Source organism: Eutrigla gurnardus, assembly GCF_963514095.1.
Source record: "Eutrigla gurnardus genome assembly, chromosome: 3".
Lineage (NCBI taxonomy): Eukaryota > Metazoa > Chordata > Actinopteri > Perciformes > Triglidae > Eutrigla > Eutrigla gurnardus.
Window position 1 is genome coordinate 22111692 of NC_139917.1, and position 19891 is coordinate 22131582.

Consider the following 19891-nt stretch of genomic DNA (forward strand, 5'->3'; position numbering starts at 1 on the left):
CAGAATGCAAATACAAGTTTATTAGAAAGAACTGAATTTCTTTGCACCGTCTTATGAAGATCAGTATTGCAGCGATCAATATTAGTGGTTTCTTTTACAAGTACTACAAAATCAATATATACTTTGACTTTTGCCTTATGTTGATTTTAATTATTTTTGTAGTACACATTTTAAATGCAGATGACAATACAATTATGAATGTAACACTATCAGCTTATTTTCATTGTTCCTTGACCTTAATCAGTCATAAATTGCAATTTTATTGTAGTTGTTTGAGATTAATATCAGAATAAAGAACAAAAAATTGAATTAAAAACAGAATTTATTTAGAACAGAAATCATCAGGAAAAAAAGTCTGAACTTTGAGAATAAAATTTGACAACTTCAGACTTTAATCTCAGAATTGTTTCCTCTGATTTATTTCTCAGAAGACTTCTGAATTAATATTAGATTATTATTATTGTTATTTTTTTCTTCTTCCTTCATTTTGAGGGACTTTGAAAACAAAACATAACATTGAAAGAGAAGGATACATTTGTAAGTGAGATCTGTCCACATGTGAAGGTTGCAATCCAAGGAATCGTCGAGGAAGTGATGCACCTGCCCTCCATTTAAGACAGTGGTCAAAGATTACCACACGGAGAGAGTACAAATGTACACATCAAGTAATTGAGAAGTTACATTTTTGATGATTTTTTTTTTACTATTATTGGCACTGTGCTTGATTAACATGTGAAGGACAAAGGAAACAATGAAAACAAACCTGTAACAGAACAAACTGTAGCTGTATTATCTGTGAACAACATGCTCCCGAGTTGTCCAAAAATGAATAAAATAAATAAATAACAGAAAAATATTAAAAATAGTCTAATGAGAGCAAGCAATCGAAATTGGCCTGTTTTGTTTATGAAAGATGCATTTGTGCCGGTATGTTCAATGACAAACAGAAGACAATTGAAGATGTGGATTATGATAAAAACTGTATTTTTTAATGTATTTTTTTAAATCATTCAGCATATAATGATCACATGCAGTACTTTCTTCCCACTATAGTAGTAGTATACTATAGTATAGCCTGTCACTTACAACATGCAGTCCTTACTGAATTCAGCCAAATGCTGAGAAGTTCACTCCTTCTGCTATTCAAATGGCCACACTATTTTCTACCATTGCTGGATCCATGTATGTGTATGGGACCTCCAGACTGTTGTTTCTGACTTTGATGGTTGCACTCAACACTTGAAGCTCTCCTTGAAAAGCATCTAGAAGTTTGCAGGGAATCTCCTCACTGAAGTTGTCCTTTGGGTGCTCGCCGAGTGGCACCTGATGGAACAGAGTTAGGGTTATAGGGCTGTGGCAAGATAAGGTCATGTACAGATGATTTTGTTCATCGGTGGCTCAAAGAGGTTATTCTTGTTTCAGTGACATATTACTTTACACAACTGAATTTGATTATGGAATGAATGTTTTGGGCACTTACAAAGTCAGAGGACTGCTTGCTGAGCAGCCACATGGTGGACATTCCCTGAACTGTTGTGTTGATGTCGGGGAATGTCTCCAGCAGCGTGGCCTCGCTCGTGGTCCCCTTTGTGGTCGGTGGAGGAAGTTGCAGAGTGATTGGAGTGTTGGGCATCCAGCCACCGTAGTCATACTGTGACAAATACATGATTGACAGATGATTAATACTGTTTGAAAGCCACGCCATGTCAGTCGGTCCACACTGAAATACTTGGTTGAACTGCCATGAAATATGGATTGTAACAAAGACATTCATAGTGCCCAGAGGATGGATCCTAAAGGACTTTTCCACTGACTTTTCCTGTAGTACCACCATGAGGTCAACCTTCTTGGTTTCTTTAGAAATGTGTTTGGTGCACACATTCATGTTGACCTCAGGATTTTTACTCTAATACTTTGTTTTATGATCAAATACCTTCAAAATGTTTTGAGCTAATTAGCAAATGCTTGCTAATGCTCACATGTTCGCATGCGGAACCGCGAATATAGGTGATCACAGACCTGCTAGCATTGGGAAAGATGTTTATGTTAAAACAGGCCTGTTTTAGGGGGGCTGTTTATTTTTTGGTCTTGATTTTTAGTATAATCTCATACTGATGAAAGGGTATACATATAGTTTAAGGATTATAGCATCATAGTCTGTAGAAAGAAGCATTTCTGTAAACGCCTATTTGTCTTTTTGTTTTTTTGTTTTTTAAAGACACTGTCCTCATTTTGCTGGAATAAATACAGAAATATAAAATACAGTTATTTGGGTAGAGTTCATATTTATGTTGTCAGATTTCACTGTGACCTTAAAAATCAGTCATGGTTTATTCTACTGTATACTTTATGACAGAAACATGACTGAGCAAAATCACACTCTGATTGAACCAATCTACAGGACAGTAATTGGTGTGATTAAATTACATTCTTTAAACCTGCAGTTTATCTAATGGAGAGAGGAATTAGATGTGGTATCACGTTAAGACACATTTACATAATCAGGGCCTGTTCTAAGCATGCAGCTTTAATGTGTCTAAAAGTTAACATTACAGTCACTCTTTCAACAGAAAAGAATGGAAGAAGACGATGTCTGTTGCTTTTAACTTGTTAAGAGCTGGAATACAGTACTAAAAACATGCAAGCGCAAATACTTTGTATGCTTCTCCTGGGGGCTAAGCCCCCCTGTCTTTAAATCCTAGTGACTTCCCTGTGTTAAAAGACTTGATGACAGTAAAAACCTTATGAATCCATTCTGCAAAAATAGGAATATCATCACTGAATTAAAAGCCTTCACCTGTCCAGAGTTCACAGCCGAGTGCTGTCCTGAGCAAATGAAGATCACCGTGGTGACAAACTCGACCATCTCAGCCACGGTGGTAAAGCTCTGTGGGATTCCTGAGAATTAGAGGGAATAAACTGCATTAAAGATGTCTAGGTGATAAAAATGTAATTTGATGTTTTGTTCCTTCTGATAATAATGGTATGGGATCAATAAGGTTGAGTTTTTCTTGAAAGTCCACCTGTGCTTGTTTGGGACAGGAATCCATGCTCAAAAATGTCTGAAATCCACTTCTGCAGTTCAGAGTCTTTCTGGACCTCAGCATCATTCTTGTAGTAGAAGCTGAGCACTCCCTGCACAAACCTTCCAGAAATGGGGATAAGTTAGAAAACATTATAAGTTAAATTCTATATTTGTATACACGATGCAGTAAAACAATTCAAAGGCCATCTCTCTCTCTAAAAAAAAGACTAAGCGGTTGACTTTTGGTTTAAAAGCATACCTACCAGCACCCTTAAATTTGATTAACACATTGTAACTATTTTGTTTTAGGTCATACAAAATAGAAATGTAAAAACAATTAGTTGTGGTTTCATCTCAACCTCACAGTGTGGACATTTAAAAGGGCAAATAAACAATAAATCAACCACATCTGAAAACTCTACACAGAAGGCACCCTGATTTGAACCCGGGCCCCTCTTGCTGTGTGCCAACAGTGCTTAACACTGCACCAGTTCAAATATAGGTGTGTTTTGCCTTTTTCTAAAATGGGTTGGCAGTGTTATATAATAAAAACATTCAGTACTTTGTGCTACTAAAAACCTTCCATTTGAGAGTTTTTATTTTAGACCACTCTAGTTTTATCTATTGAACTGCAGACTTAATAAATTGGCAACTCATCTCATGGACAGAAACAAGAAATGTTCCTTTTGTTTGACCCTCACAGCTTCAAAATAGCAAATGTTTCAACATGAAGTGTTCAGAGCAAAATGCGTTAAGATGGAGTGACTGAAATAAATGATTCAAAGAAACTGTTACAAAAGCCAAAAGAAGGGGAAGCCTAAAAGACATGTTGTGGCTTGACTGATGAAAGAAGTCTGTTATGAGAAAACCAACTGAGTTACATTAGAGAATATAAGTCAGCTAGTAGAATGAGCAGAACTTTGGCTATTAATGTCACTATCAGGACATCTGTGCTACCTTTGGATGATATCCCAAAGCTTGAGTCCATCATCCCTGTAGTAGAAGTTGGGCACAGCCTCCAGCCCACGCTCAGCAATGTCGTCTGGTATGCGGAGGGAGCTGTAGGTCATTGAAGACAGCGATGTATTCAGGAGTGTGAGCATACCCTCTCCACCAGAAGATGCAAACTAGGAAACAGTATGTAAGGAATGTAGTTGAAACAAAACACTGTGCAAGATACTGGAAATAACTCATTCTTTTGGCAATATATGACTGAGCGTGTTGATTTTTTTTATACCTTTGTGAAAACCCCAGTCTCAGATATTAGAAGGTTTCGAGCTAAGTGGTTGATCTGCAGAGTGTAGCGAGTGTGAGGTATGAGGAGCTGAGGGGAAGAGGGAACTCTGTTAGCAACACTACATGTTAACAAAGTCAGACATTATGTATTCTTCTATAAACTATGTACACACTAAAACATTCATCAGCTTTGGAAGATACAAAAATGAGTAAAAGTGCACTATTCCCCCTTCCAGCTACCTTGTACAGTGGATGCACCATGGGCACGTTGCGCAGCAGCGACACTGCAAAAACTTCAGCCAGCAGATGAGTGCGCAGCAGGTGAACATTGAGCTGATGCTCGTTGAACTCTGCGCTCCTCACGAAACTCTTGGCGGTCAACCAGTCGTACTCAGAATCAGTAGGAAAGAAGATGGGGTTGTCATCTGCTGGAGTCTGCTTCAGCTGCAGGAGAAGGAAGGGCTGTGTGGTTCATTCGTCAGAGACTCTGATATTAATTTAGTTGGATCCCAGAAAGCAGGATCAACTTGAGAACAGCTGCCATCTTCACTTTTACAGACAGCAATGCTTTAAATTCTCACCTTTTTGACAGCGGGAAAAGTGAGTTGCTCTGGAAATTACAATGAAAATACTTTGAATATTATTCTGATACACATTCTTCACATACACTAATTGCCAAAAGTATTCGCTAACATGCCTTGACTTGCATATAAGTCATAAGTGACATCCCATTCTTAATCCATAGGGTTTAATATGACGTCAGTCCACCCTTTGCAGCTATAACAGCTTCAACTCTTCTGGAATGGCTTTCCACAAGGTTTAGGAGTGTGTTTATGGGACTTTTTGACCTTTCTTACAGAAGCGTATTTCTAAGGTCTGGCCTGGCTCTCAGTCGCCGCTCTAATTAATCCCAAAGGTATTCTATTGGGTTGACGTCAGGACTCTGGTGTGGATAAACTTGACTGGCCTGCACAAACTCTCTAATTCATGTCTTTATGGACCTTGCTTTGTGCACTGGTGCACAGTCATGTTGGAACAGGAAGGGGCCATCCCCAAACTCTTCCCACAAAGTTGGGAGCATGGAATTGTCCAACATCTCTTGGTATGCTGAAGCATTCAGAGTTCCTTTCACTGGAACTAAGGGGCAAAGCCCAGCTCCTGAAGAACAACCCCACACCATAATCCCCCCTCCACCAAACTTTACACTTGGCACAATGCAGTCACACAAGTACCGTTCTCCTGGCAACCGCCAAACCCAGACTCGTCCATGAAGCTCTCTATGCACTGTTCTTGAGCTAATCTGAAGGCCACATGAAGTTTGGAGGTCTGTAGTGATTGACTCTAAAGAAAGTTGGCAACCTCTGCGCACTGTGCCTCAGCATCTGCTGACCCCGCTCCGTCATTTTACGTGGCCTACCACTTCTTGGCTAAGTTGCTGTCGTTCCCAATCGCTTCCACTTTGTTATAATCCCACTGACAGTTGACTGGAATATTTAGGAGCGAGGAAATTTTACGACTGGACTTGTTGCACAGGTGGCATCCTATCACAGTACCACCCTGGAATTCATTGAGCTCCTAAGAGCAACCTATTCTTTCACAAATGTTTGTAGAAACAGTCTGCATGCCTAGGTGCTTGCTTTATACACCCGTGACCATGGAAGTGATTGGAACACCTGATTTCAATTATTTGGATGGGTGAGTGAATACTCCCTACTATTAGCAATATTTGAGTGCCAATCTCACCTGAATAGCAATTGGCATCAGCTGATCATCAGGTGTTTTGTGGAGCAGGACAAGGGGAGCCATCAAGTACTGTATCTTCCCATTGATGGTGTTTGTTTTCAGTCCATCCAAACGTTTGTAGTCACACAGGAATATGTTGCCTTTCTGTGTGAAATTTTAGTGAGGATGGGACATAATGTCACTCACATGAAGAAAGTGTGACTATGATATGAATAATTAAGAGGAGCATACTGTTCAAAATGCAACATGCAATAGGGCAAAATACGATTATGACACTGGGATTGATCAAAGTCAAGATACTCACCTTCATTTCATCTGCCAGACTCCCCTGACCACTGAGGAAGACCATGTCATCAGTCACAGGGAAGTTACTGGGCAGAGCTGAACAACGTCTGATCAATATGGGGTTGACACCATTTAGATACTGGTAGCCAAAAAAAGCATCCTCCTTCCAATGTTCCTGGACGTACTCTGGAAAAAGAACAGTTATACTGTAAGCTAGAACATCTTATCTCATCTCATCTCATCAGAATGCAGTGGCTGACATGATTGGACACCGTTGCTAGTTGGTTCTTGGAGTCTTGATTAGGTGCAATTAAATACTAGATGTGTAATGAAAACAATTAGAATGTTCTTCAGCTATGGTAGAAATACAGGTATATATCTGAAATAATACAGCTGGACATACTGCATACAGTATTAAGTGTTTCATTAAACTACCATGATAGTACCTGATATTTGAGTCCGTTTGCAGCAGAAGACCCGATCGATAGAATCAAAGTCAGGCCAGTTCTCCTTGCGATCATCAAGTCCTTTCAGTTTTAGCTCCACCAGCCTAGAAAAAAAAAGCATGGAGTCAATTTATTACAAAGCCTTGAATCTCTTTGACAGACAGACAGACAGACAGACAGACAGACAGACAGACAGACAGACAGACAGATAAATAGATAGATAGATGTGACAGAATTTGATGTCTTCACCCAGTGGAAGCAGTGTAGAGAAACTCTGTAGTCTTGGTGAAGGAGAAGCGGACCTCAGGAGGCAGAGAAAAGATGTCTTTTGTCTCTATGGAGTGGGGTATTCCCTCTGCATACACATCCCAGCTGGGAAAAGTAGAGAAGCGCAGAGTGGTGAGGAACTTTGAACAGATAAATACTAGTATATCTTGACTTCAATAATTTAATTTTGCAATTTATATAGTATAATCCATTTTAATAAACACTTCCAAGTGTACCAAAAAGGTTTAAATGTCTACAAGCTCACCGGTATTCTTTCTCTCGCTGAATCAGCTCCTGCTCCCGACTGTACCTTCCAAGATGATGGTTGTCTTCAAAGACTCTCAGAGCTTGAAGAAAGAACCATAACATTACCTTTCAGCCTCCTTATAGACCAGCTTGCAGAACTGGACTTTCTTTTAGGTCTTCTGTGTGAATAATGACAGGATTTCAGAGAAGCTAATTTCCACAAACCTGTTGCCTCTCTGAAACGGTGCACTTCACCGTCATCAATCCAGCTGTAGATGGGAAACTTGTAGTTATCTCCCTCAGGAGATATCACTTCCACCTTTTCAGCGAACCAAGAGTCTTCTGGAAACAGTGGGAGATGCTTTTTTTCAATCTCTATCAGGATCAGCTTTCCAATGGAGACAGGGCAGGAAACGGTAAAACTAGACACCTGGAGAAATGACAATGAAAACATTTATAAAAGAGAAAAAGTGTATTTTATAACAAAGAACTGAGCTGTAACATCCCAAAAATAAGCATACAACTACTGAATGTAGAAATGATGACAAAGTTAAACATTGAAACATAATCACACGGCATAAAATATAATAATAATATTGCCATAGTAACAGCACACATCCTGTTGCTGCACATATAATACTGAGTTGAGGATTTGCATCAGGTTCTGAACTTTAAATTTTATATAATTATCTCAAGTTAAATTAGTGGTATATGTTTAGAAAAGTGCATTGAAGACTTACTGCTCCTTTGATGAAGGATAAAGCCCCTTTAATGCTTTTGAGCCACTTCTGTTTACTCTCACCATCTGTGCCCACCAGCTTAATGAAGATATTCTCAAAGGTGGTGGCAGCGAGGAGATGGCCAGTGAATACAGTGATTTTATAATCCGCCATATTCACAAATCCTGACGGTGACGGGGAGAAAAAAAAATTCTCAACACTGATCGGGTTAACTTTGTGCAAAAAAACCCCCAAAAACAAACAATTTTAAAATGCTAGCATTACAATCAAAATGACATTGGCAAAAGATATTATATCAACTGACATTAATGCCTTAACCTTTAACTATCTAGTGTAATGGTTTCAAATGTAATTGATTTGATTAAATAAATAATCTTACCCACTTATGAAACCAAGAAGTTTGTTCGATGAGCAGCTCTTTTGATAAAGGCCAACCCTGATTCACCTTTTTATACAGTTTTTTATTTTGGGGAGTGTTGAAGATGATAAATAGTCATCCCCGGTGATGTAATGCTGGACATGTAAGAATAACGACGGCACTTGCAAAATGAGCCGAAGGTGACACAATGATGTCTTAACACAGCGCAAGTTCCTTCGATGAAGACAGACTCACTTTTATGCCCTTAAAGGTGAGTCAATTAAAAATATTAGTTGTGATTAAATGCTAAAACAAAACCAAAACATATCCAGCTACACACAAGAAGACTTAAGGTGTTACGATTTAAAACAGTATGATTCCACCAGAGTAAAATCAATCAGACAACACTAAAAATCACTGATCAGCATACAACAACTACACACACCACTTAATTTCCACTAGAATCAGTAAAGAAAGGGATCATGAAGCTGTCACGCTTTCTGATATTCAAATGGCCACATTGACTCTTGTTTCTGCCTGATTATTGTACCCAACACTTGGAAGTACTTCTTGAAAATCAGCTTGCAGGGAATAAAATGAATGAAATAAGGCACAGGGTACTGCCTCAGAGGGAAATTGTGTTTATCCCCCACAAACATTAAGATGTTGATTAAACACAGACTATAGATGATTATGTACAGCCGTAGTTGACCAGGATTTTTCCAGTGGCTCAAAGAGGGTTGCTCTCATGACATTTCCACTTACTTAACACAAAATTGAAAATAAATGTGATTTTTGTTATTAATGTTTCATGATGTCTTGGCTACTTACAAAGTCAGAGGACTGCTTGCTGAGTGGCCACATCATGGACATTCCCTTAACTGTTGTGTTGGTGGAGGAGGTTGCAGAGACATTGCAGTATTGGGAATCCAGCCACTGTAGTCATACTGTGACAAATAATTGACTGTATAATTAATAATATATGTTTGAAGACAGGTTCATATCTTGGTTTTCAGAGAAATGTTAAATTGTCATTTAATGTGGTTCACATATCAATGTTGACCTCAGGATGAACTGTCATAACTTGAGTGTTTTCTGTGAGAATTACATTTAGTTTGGTTTCTGATGTCTCGAGGACAGGATCATTTACAATAGGCCATTGTAAGTACAAAAAATGATTTTAAAAAGTTGCATTTTTTTACGAGAAAAATGTACAGCTTTAAGTTTACATACAGGTCAGACTTTATTTTGATGTAGGCCTACTAGAAAATTATTTTAATGTTGAACCTGTACATATAGCCGATAGAAAGAAGTCGTGTGCTTGTGCCTATATCAAATTCAAGGTTGCTTGTTGTTTAACACAGCTAGCATATTAGCCCAACCGTCCGATCAATTACCACCCGTAAGATGACAATTTGGCCTCTATAAATAAAATCAACAATAACCATCAACAGACGTCACCCTAAGGACCTTAACAAGGCGTTGTCACACGCTGGTTGTTAGCTTCGTCATGTACTGTACAAAATACTAACCTTACTAATTTGACAAAGCATAAAACAGAGCAATATAGAATATAATACACATTCATCATATACAACATGTGAGTTACTTATTTCTTGTAAATATATGACTCTAAAAACTCGTACATTTGAGACTTTTTTTCTCATACATTTGCAACTTCATAAACTCACGCCAACTTCTCGTAAATTTGCGACTTTTTTCTCTGAATATTCTTGGCCCAGTGGGCCCACCTGTTCCCAAGCTTTGAGCTGATGTTGAGAGTGGGGGTCCTGGGATGGGGTATGTAGGTGCTTTATGAGCCCAGCAAGGGTCCTTCAGCTAATTTAATATCCACTGACTGCTTCTGGGAGCATTCTAATCTCTCAGAAGATTGAATTGAATATTATTGCTCCATGAGAGAGAGCAAATCATGTTTTCAATCATGACGATAATTTCATAATTGTGCATTTTAATTGCAGATCATTATTTAATTTGGATGATGATTGATGCATTTTATTTTCAATTTTGCTTTAACTTCATATGTGAGAATGTTCTATGGCATTCTGAATGGCTAATAAACTTCATTAAGTAATATGTTCAATGTTATTTGGAAGACGACAGTTAGTTTGGAGTGCAATAAAATCTGCCCCTTGCCATTCTGTTGCATAACAATGACAATTGTTATTACTATTTAATTTAGACCACACTACACCTATGTTTGATAACTTTGGTACAAACTGGCAACGGATCTCTTGGAGCTGTTTTTAGTGGCCCCGTAAATTCCAGCAGTGAGCGTATGTTTCAACACGAGGTGGTCAGAGGAAATTGCATTAAGATGGCGTAACTGAAAAAAATCATTCAAGGAAACCGTTAAAAAGCCAAAGAAGGGGAAAAGGTTGAAAACACATTGACTGTTGAAAGAAGTCCTTTTGGAGAAAACCAACTGAGTCACATTAGAGAATATAAGCTAGAGAAGGCTCTTAATTTAAATATCAGGGCACCGAAGGATCAATGTGGGGTTGAAACCATTTAGATAGTGGCATCTGATATTATTATTTTCAAAGTCAGAGTAAAAATTGTGTGCAATTATATGTTACCAATAAACTATTCAGTATAATCTAATAGTTTATAGCAGGAACAAAAACAATAGTATTGTTCTTTTGCTACAGTGTCAAATTGAATAGTTTAAAATCAGAATGAATACAGTAAGACGTACTATAATGACATTAATTATGCTGTTATGATACGATCTGAAATGTCAACCCTTTTGCAACAGAACACCCGATTGATAGCATCAATATCAGACCAATCAGAAATTCCTTTCAGTTGGAGCTCTGCCAGCCTTGAAAACAAAAGTATTCCTCGTTCTCCAGCTCAATGGAGACGTTAAAAGTGGCGGCAGTGGCAAGAATACAAGGAAATACGGTCACTTCAAAAATGACCGAAAAATCACAACCATTCTCAACACTGATTAAGTTAACGGTCAGATGATCCTGAGTGCAAAAGAAAACCCTTTAAAAATACTGGCATAACATTGAAAATGACGTTCATGAAAGATATTATAACAACAAACATTAACATTTCTTCTCACCAATCTATTCAAGCCTAATTTCTTATTTCATGAATTATGTCTTTTACCTGTTTATGAGACCAAGACGTTCCTTTGATGAACTACTCTTCATAAAGGTCAACACTGATTCATCTTCAGTCGTCTGGTGGACGTTTATGATTAATTACTGCACTTCAAAATGAGAGGAAACTGATGGAAATAATGATGTCTTAAGGAAGCGCCAGTTAATTTGATGAAAGAAAAAGCTTGAATGTAAGATCATCACATTCAACTAAAAATAATAGTTATAATTAAATGCTGGAACAAGAGAGAAGAAACATCCGCCTACACAATTAATCCATATTGAGTTGAGTTTTATTAATAACAATTGAAACATTTAATCATTACAGACAGAAAAGAACAAATCAATATCCAATGAGGATCGAGAAGTGCATGACAGATACATGTGTTTCTAAGAAACTTCTCCAAGCAGCTTTATATTTTGCATTTTACACATTTTTTTTATAAGAAGCGCCATTTATTCGAGGGAAACAAAGCAGAAGACTTAAAATGTATAAATGATTTAAATCATTGCATTTTAACCACCACCTCAAAATGGTATATCAGCACATAATGATCATGGGCAATAGTTTCTTTCCACGCTGGCATCCCTGCTTCCCTTTGTTAATATAAAGCTGGATACATGCAACAGCTGAGGAGTTCACACCTTCTCTATTCAAATGGCCACGCTATTTTCTAGCTCTCCTGGATTCATGTATTTGTACGGGATCTCCAGAGTCTTGTTCCTGTTTGTGATTTCTGTACTCAACACCTGTAGCTCCTCTTGAAAAACCTTTATCAGCTTGCAGGAGACCTCCTCACTGAAATGGTCCTCCGGGTGCTGGCCGAGATGCACCTGATGATGATACATTATTAAAAAAAAATGTCCCCGCCAACATTCAAATATTTATCAAACATTAACTAATGATTTATGATGAACAGGATCTTCCAGTGGCTCAAAGAAGGTATTTTTACTCTAATGATTTCAACCTGCTTCATACAACTTAAATGCGATTTGTGTAATTAATGTTTCATGAAGCTACTTACAAAGTCAGAGGACTGCTTGCTGAGCAGCCATATGGTGGACATTCCCTGAACTGTTGCGTTGATGTCGGGGAATGTCTTCAGCATCGTGGCCTCGCTCGTGGTCCCCTTCGTGGTCGGTGGAGGAAGTTGCAGAGTGATTGGAGTGTTGGGCATCCAGCCACCGTAGTCATACTGTGAGAAATACATGATTGACAGATGATTAATACTGTTTGAAGCCATGTTAGTCGCTCCACTACTTTGGTCCACACTGAATTCAACAACTATTGGATGCATTGCCACGAAACAACGATATTGATGATCCCCAGAGGATGAACCCTTATGACTTTGGTGAAACACTGGCTTTAATATCTGCCATCATGAAGTTAACATTTGTGGTTTTCATGGCAAAGTATCTACAATTTTCAGCTGAATTGTTTGTATTTTTGCTAATTACCAAATGTTGGCATGCTGACTTGGTAAACGAAGAGTGTGATGTTCGGAAACACTATACTTGTGAGCATGTAAGCATTTGTTGCATTTAGCTGAAAGCATCACTGCGCCTACGTGGAGCCTCTCAGACCTGCCAGCATGGCTGTAGACTCTTCTTTAGGTTGTCGGTGTTTCTCCAGCTTCAGAAAAAAATGCCCCCATTAATGCCTTTCAGAAGAAATGGCAACGTTATAGCTGACTTAAAAGGCTTCACCTGTCCAGAGTTCACAGCCGAGTGCTGTCCTGAGCAAATGAAGATCACCATGGTGACAAACTTGACCATCTCAGCCACGGTGGTTAAGGCTTGTGGGATTCCTGAGAATTAGAGGGAATAAACTGTATTAAAGATGTCTAGATGACAAAATTAAGATTGCCTTGAGTTTGCATTATGATCAAAACATTTCACATAAATGTGCACATTTAACATCATTAAGGTTGAGTTTTTCTTGAAAGTCCACCTGTGCATGTTTGGGACAGGAATCCATGCTCAAAAATGTCTGAAATCCACTTTTGCAGTTCGGAGTCTTTCTGGACCTCAGCATCATTCTTGTAGTAGAAGCTGATCACTCCCTGCACAAACCTTCCAGAAATGGGGATATAATATAGAATAGATTACTATATGAATTCTAAATTTTAACATCACATCTTTTGTTTAAAGGTCCCGTATTGTGAAAAACACGTTTTCTCTGGTCTCTACACCTATAAACGGGTCCTCCCTGAGCCTGTCAACTCCCAGAATGAGGAAAACAAGCGATTCCTGCATGGTCTCTGAAGCCCACCCACTGGTACAACGGCGCTCCTAGGGGCTGTTCAGACTAAGATGTACTTTTAGACAGCTGAAATTCAGGACCACGGATGGGTTTGGGGCAATGCATATCGAATACAGTGTTGTTGGACCTCTGACAGCTGTGTGGAATTGAGAAAAACAGTATAATATGGCACCTTTGGGAGACTCTTGATAAAGTTAAATGACAAAACAACTTGACAAAAAAATTGATTGGGAAGGCTTAGCTTGGGCTCATATTGTCACTATCAGGACATCTGTACTACCTTTGGATGATATTCCAAAGCTTGAGTCCATCATCCCTGTAGTAGAAGTTGGGCACAGCCTCCAGCCCACGCTCAGCAATGTCGTCTGGTATGCAGAGGGAGCTGTAGGTCATTGAGGACAGCGACCTCTTCAGGATTGTGAACATACCCTCTCCACCAGAAGATGTAAACTAGGAAACAGTCAAACATGTAAAGAATATAATTGGAGATACCATACATAAAAAATAAAACATTCTTTAGATGATGATTTACTGAGTTTGTATCTTTTCGTACCAGTGTGAAAAATCCAGTCTCAGATATTAGAGCGGCTCGAGCTAAGTTGTTGATCTGCAGAGTGTAGCGAGTGTGAGGTATGAGGAGCTGAGGGGAAGAGGGAACTCTGTTAGCAACACTACATGTTAACAAAGTCAGACATCTTAATTATTCTATAAACTATGTACACACTAAAACATTCATCAGCTTTGGAAGATACAAAAATGAGTAAAAGTGCACTATTCCCCCTTCCAGCTACCTTGTACAGTGGATGCACCATGGGCACGTTGCGCAGCAGCGACACTGCAAAAACTTCGGCCAGCAGATGAGTGCGCAGCAGGTGAACATTGAGCTGATGCTCATTGAAATCTGCGTTCCTCGCAAAAATCTTGGCGGTCAACCAGTCGTACTCAGAATCAGTAGGAAAGAAGATGGGGTTGTCATTTCCTGGAGTCTGCTTCAGCTGCAGGAGAAGGAAGGGCTGTGTGGTTCATTCAATCCATTCCATTCATCACCGGTAGTGGTGACTAAGAATTTTCTGTAGTTCTTTTATGTACATACATCAAGGCTTGTGTGTCTAATTTCTCAAAAGGAAACACTTCCCTGTTTCTCCTGCCAGGCACATTTGTGATCTTGTGCTTGATAAAGAGTTGACTTGCAACCTTTTAGCCTGTCAAATTTGGACATGGGTACGTGAGGAACTAAACAGGAATAAATGACCTGCCTAGCTGAGATAATTCATAGCTGCTATCTAGATACTTGGCATGGTACTTCCTACTGGTAAAGAACCCATAATCTCGCTTCAATACGTTTTCAGTTAGGTGGGCGCTTCCTTTTGCGAGGGTATTTACATCTCACCATTTGAATGATAGTTCACTCACTTCAATCACTCACAATAACTTACACCTTTACAATTAGCTATGAGTGCCAATCTCACCTGAATAGCAATTGGCATCAGCTGATCATCAGGTGTTTTGTGGAGCAGGACAAGGGGAGCCATCAAGTACTGTATCTTCCCATTGATGGTGTTTGTTTTCACTTCATCCAAACGTTTGTAGTCACACAGGAATATGTTGCCTTTCTGTGTGAAATATTAGTGAGGATGATCACTCACATGAAGAAAGTGTGACTATGAAATGAATATGCTGTTCAAAATGCAACATGCAATAGGGCAAAACATGATTTTAACCCTGAGGTTGAACAAAGTCAAGACACTCACCTTCATTTCATCTGCCAGACTCCCCTGACCACTGAGGCAGACCATGTCATCCGTCACAGGGAAGTTACTGGGCAGAGCTGAACAACGTCTGATCGACAAGGGGTTGACACCATTTAGATACTGGTAGCCAAAAAAAGCATCCTCCTTCCAATGTTCCTGGGCGTACTCTGGAAAAAGAACAGTTATACTGTAAGCTAGAAAATCTTACTCTATCACTGTCAGTTTAACGGCACACTGCATGTGAATCTGGAGAACAGGAAACAATGTGTTCACAGAATGCAGTGGCCGACATGATTGGACACCGTTTCTAGTTGGGTCAGAGTCTTGATTGGGTGCAATTAAACACTAGTTTTCTCAAACACTTCCTGAATAAGCTTGGAAAAGACACTATATAGTATATCTGCAGTCTTTCTGGACCTCAGAATCATTCTTGTAGTAGAAGCTGCACTATATATATATGAGAGAGAAGATACATTTACGGGACAATCTCATAGTTTATCTCACATATGTACCTGATATTTGAGTCCGTTTGCAGCAAAAGACCCGATCGATAGAATCAAAGTCAGGCCAGTTTTCCTTGCGATCAGCAAGTCCTTTCAGCTGTAGCTCCAACAGCCTAGAAAACAAAAGCATGGAGTCACTTTATTAAGACGTTGCTTTGATAGACAGGTAGTTGCACAGATAGATAGATATGAATATGAGGATTCACCCAGTGGCAGCAGTGAAGACAAACTCTTTGCTCTTGACGAAGGAGAAGCGGACCTCACAAGGCAGAGAAAATGCATTTTCTGCCTTCATGCAGTGGGGTAATCCCTCTTTATACACATCCCAGCTGGGGAAACGAAAGATACCAGTATATTGGTTTTCATTTGGAACGTGCATGGATAAAATACTTTCCAACATATAGTAAAAAACAATACAATATCATATTATATACTGACATTAATTTGTCAGTATATGTCATGAATATATTCAACCAAAGAGGTTTAGATGGATTCATTTTTGGGTGCATACAGTCAGAATGTGCACTCACCGGTACTCTTTCTCTCGCTCAATCAGCTCCTCCTCCCGACTGTACCTTCCAAGATGATGGTTGTCTTCAAAGTCTCTCAGAGCTTGAAGAAAGAACCATAACAAGGTTCAAAATTGTTGACGTACACTGTGTTGGCATTCATTTACCTTTTAGTCTCCTCATAGACCAGCTTGCAGAACTGGACTTTCTCTAAAGGCAGGTAATTTGGAAAAAACATAAACTTTGAACGCATCGCCGAACAGAAAAAGTCCCGCCCCCTTCGTTCAGACCTCTGTTCAAAGCCACTCCCCCAGGACGCCAAACGAGTGCTTGAGATCAGCAGACTGCAATCAGGAAGTAAGCGCTGACAAACAGGCAGACCCTCCAATTATTTTCTCCGGCTCTACTTTTTTTGGTTGGACAGGATTTTTACAGTCCCACGACCACCACAGATGACATTTGAAAGAAAATGTTTAATGTCAGAGCATTTAATGTATTCATTGCTATCGATATATTACAAGGATTTCAAGTAATATAACAGAAAGTGTTTCTGAATAGAATTACCTACTCAACCTTTAAGGTCTTCTGTGTGAATAATGACAGAATGTCAGAGAAGCTAATTTCCACAAACCTGTTGCCTCTCTGAAGCGGTGCACTTCACCGTCATCAATCCAGCGGTAGATGGGAAACTTGTAGATATCTCCCTCAGGAGATTTCACTTCCACCTTGTCAGGGAACCAATTGTCTTGGGCGAACAGAAAAAAAGGCTGTTTATCAAGTTCTATCAGGACCAGCTTTCCAATGGAGGCAGGACAGCAAACGGAAAAACTGGACACCTGGAGGAATGACAGACAATGGCTTAGAAATTTGTATTAAATTTGGTTTATTTAGTTACTTAACTTCCTAAAATATGTTGATACTATAACATAAATATTCTGAGTCCATAACGGAAAAGTCTAGGCAGCATGCTATGCATTAAGATGGTTATTTTAGACTTACTGCTCCTGGGATGAAGGGCGCCTGTAAGAGGGCAAAGAGAATCTGGCGTTCACTCTCCCCATCTGTGCCCACCAGCTTAATGAAGATGTTGTTGAAGGTGCTGGCAATGGGGTCTTTCCCAGTGGACACTGTCACTTCATAACACACCATCTTCACACTGGAAAGCAGAAGAACCCTGGAAACTACCAGGCGGCATATATTTGTTCAACTGTCACAAGATCATCCCTCACATCAAGGGTGCAAAAAAACCCCCAACAACATTAAAAACTGGCATCACAATAAAAATGGCACTGGCAAAAGATAAAATGAAAACAAACATTAAATTTGCATCCATCTTACCTGTTAATGAGTTCAAGAAGTCCCTCCGATGAACTGATGAAATCACTACGGATTCATCTGTTTATACAAGCAGGTTTATGGGAGTGTCTAGAATAGCAAAGTCAGCACTGCAGACGAAATGTTGGACATGTATGAACAACTACTGCCCTTGGGGAAATAATGACGAGGGCAGGATTGCTATTGCTATTCTTCCATGAAAACGTTCCCACCGTTCCCACCGTACACGAGACTATCACAGTCAATTAAACACATTAGAAAACACTGAGACAGTTTATCCAGATTATTCTTCAGATAGTTTTATTATAACAACTGTAACATGGTTGCAACCAATTTTTATGACATGGCAAATACATACAATGCAATTTAAAGTACAGACAAATCAGTGATAGGTAAACAAGATAAAGGTTCATTTATGAAATCACCAAATGCACAAATCACTGATCTATTGTTCACTGGACTATAATGAGAGGTGTTTCAACGCCACCACTGACTGTCAATGTTAAAACATAACACTACCTCTCTCACAGTGTCAAAAAACAGAACATTATAGACATCATAAAAGTAGACTTTGGCAGAACAATTGGATCACACTGGTGGACTTAATAAAGTGGCCACTGAGTAAATAACACTGTTCCCTAGATCAACTGGCTCAGAACAGACAGGCTGACATACATCAAGATATTTATATTGGTCGCAGACAGCTCAATTTATCAGTGCAAAGTTATTAAAACACAGAGCAGTTGTCCCAGAAAAATAAAATGGATTCAGTCGCTCTTGTTTTGAAAAAGAAAATAATAAAATAAAATTAAGTTTAGTGATGAAGTCAAACTGGGTTAAGAAGGAGATTATTTCAATGCAGTTTTTCATTTTTGTACCGCAATTTAATTAGAATCTAAATGTGTTTCTTTGCTTCAATATCAGCTAAAAATGCAATGTACAGTCTTTGCACTCCTCCCTGTTGTTGGTGTGAAGCTGAGGTAGCGGTCAGATCTGAGGGGAGGGAACAGTCAGGAGTCCAGTGGGCTTCAGCTTGTTGATCCCTCCATCCAGGATACAAACCCGCTGGAAATTTACCTTGACCAGGTGTGCAGCAAACTGGGGGGAAAATATACATATATATATATATATATATATATAAATTAAAGGCAATTATTTTTATTCCATCAAGGAATTGCAAGCCAACATGACATCACATATTTTATAGCAAAGCCTGTTTGCTTATCAAAGTGCTAGAAATGTACATAAATGTAATAAACTTGAAGAAAAAAAAAAAAATGGATTCAGTGACCAGATTCATTCACTACATTTTTTTCACACGTCGGACACGTTAGCTTTTCTGCTTGGGTCGTTGCTCACACACTTTTGTAGGGTACAGTTAAAAAAATATATATTCTGATCCAACCGGCTGAAATGTCCACATGGAAACTTAGCATGCAGCGTACGGCTGACTTCTGAATGCCAACAGGGTTTAAATGTTAAAGGTGTACAGTGAAGCCTGAGCTCACGGAGGGGTGGACTCATTGCTTTGCCACAGAGTTAATGACAATGCCACTGGTGTGGAGCACAGAGATGTGGATGGCATTTAAGCACAATTGAGTCCTTTTATCGACCTTTAATGCTGTGACCCGCACGACTAAAAGGTCTGATGAATTACTGAGGTTGAACCTCCGATGTGGAATTTCAAGTGTGGAGCGGTCTTTCATCATCATATGATGTGATGATGAAAGAAACAAAATAGCACTAATGCTGTGGAACAACACAAATGTACTAATGTTTTAAAGAATGCGATGATCAAAGTAGTAGCACTATGACACGCTCTGATGACGTGAGCCATATACAGCTCACAAACAGCTGTATATACACTCCTGTCTCTCAACAGATGAATCCCTTTTTCACCAGGATAGAAACAGATATTTTTTCCTCTGCTCCCTTTAAAAAATGCAGGATTCGTGTCGCTTCAATTAAGGAGAACTACTTATTTCCCTCTTCTGACTTTCCAGCATATGGAAGGAGGGCATCTTTTCTAAATTGGGATGTTGCCTGAAGCAAT

General features: G+C 39.1%; 3 protein-coding genes across 3 annotated transcripts in view; all 3 read right to left on the bottom strand.

Moving 5' to 3' along the window:
• Positions 1-498: 498 nt before the first annotated feature.
• On the bottom strand, positions 499-8152 carry LOC311011079 (hydroperoxide isomerase ALOXE3-like). The gene is made up of 14 exons (XM_084005801.1): positions 7989-8152; positions 7474-7678; positions 7268-7349; positions 6985-7107; positions 6736-6839; positions 6309-6475; positions 6005-6148; positions 4502-4705; positions 4263-4349; positions 3983-4152; positions 3024-3145; positions 2798-2898; positions 1481-1651; positions 499-1323 (listed from the first exon to the last, which is right to left on the bottom strand). Exons 1-14 carry the CDS (start codon positions 8139-8141, stop codon positions 1144-1146), a joined length of 2013 nt encoding a protein of 670 aa, XP_083861927.1. The 5' UTR covers positions 8142-8152; the 3' UTR covers positions 499-1143.
• A 3600-nt stretch (positions 8153-11752) lies between these two features.
• On the bottom strand, positions 11753-17942 carry LOC311011080 (hydroperoxide isomerase ALOXE3-like). The gene is made up of 15 exons (XM_084005802.1): positions 17842-17942; positions 17503-17684; positions 17135-17339; positions 16525-16606; positions 16201-16323; positions 16004-16107; positions 15492-15658; positions 15210-15353; positions 14532-14735; positions 14294-14380; positions 14021-14190; positions 13429-13550; positions 13185-13285; positions 12503-12673; positions 11753-12311 (listed from the first exon to the last, which is right to left on the bottom strand). The coding sequence occupies exons 2-15, from the start codon at positions 17650-17652 to the stop codon at positions 12132-12134; spliced, it is 2010 nt and encodes a 669-aa protein (XP_083861928.1). The 5' UTR covers positions 17653-17684; positions 17842-17942; the 3' UTR covers positions 11753-12131.
• A 181-nt stretch (positions 17943-18123) lies between these two features.
• The window catches only part of tbck (TBC1 domain containing kinase), a 32928-nt gene continuing 31160 nt past the window's right edge, over positions 18124-19891 (bottom strand). Inside the window, exon 26 of the mRNA XM_084006171.1 lies at positions 18124-18936. Coding sequence (XP_083862297.1) covers positions 18826-18936 — 111 coding nt within the window. The 3' untranslated portion in view covers positions 18124-18825. The remainder of the gene's footprint in view (positions 18937-19891) is intronic.

Excerpts from the sequence above, each read along its gene's own strand:
- LOC311011079 (XM_084005801.1), bottom strand. The coding sequence starts at position 8,141 with ATGGCGGATTATAAAATCACTGTATTCACTGGCCATCTCCTCGCTGCC. Across the intron at positions 6,840-6,984 it reads CTCTACACTGCTTCCACTGG|GCTGGTGGAGCTAAAACTGA; the intron begins GTGAAGACATCA and ends TTTTTTTTCTAG. Across the intron at positions 4,706-6,004 it reads TGATGCCAATTGCTATTCAG|CTGAAGCAGACTCCAGCAGA; the intron begins GTGAGATTGGCA and ends CTTCTCCTGCAG.
- LOC311011080 (XM_084005802.1), bottom strand. The coding sequence starts at position 17,652 with ATGGTGTGTTATGAAGTGACAGTGTCCACTGGGAAAGACCCCATTGCC. Across the intron at positions 17,340-17,502 it reads CGCCCTTCATCCCAGGAGCA|GTGTCCAGTTTTTCCGTTTG; the intron begins GTAAGTCTAAAA and ends TCATTCCTCCAG. Across the intron at positions 14,191-14,293 it reads AGACTGGATTTTTCACACTG|TTTACATCTTCTGGTGGAGA; the intron begins GTACGAAAAGAT and ends ACTGTTTCCTAG.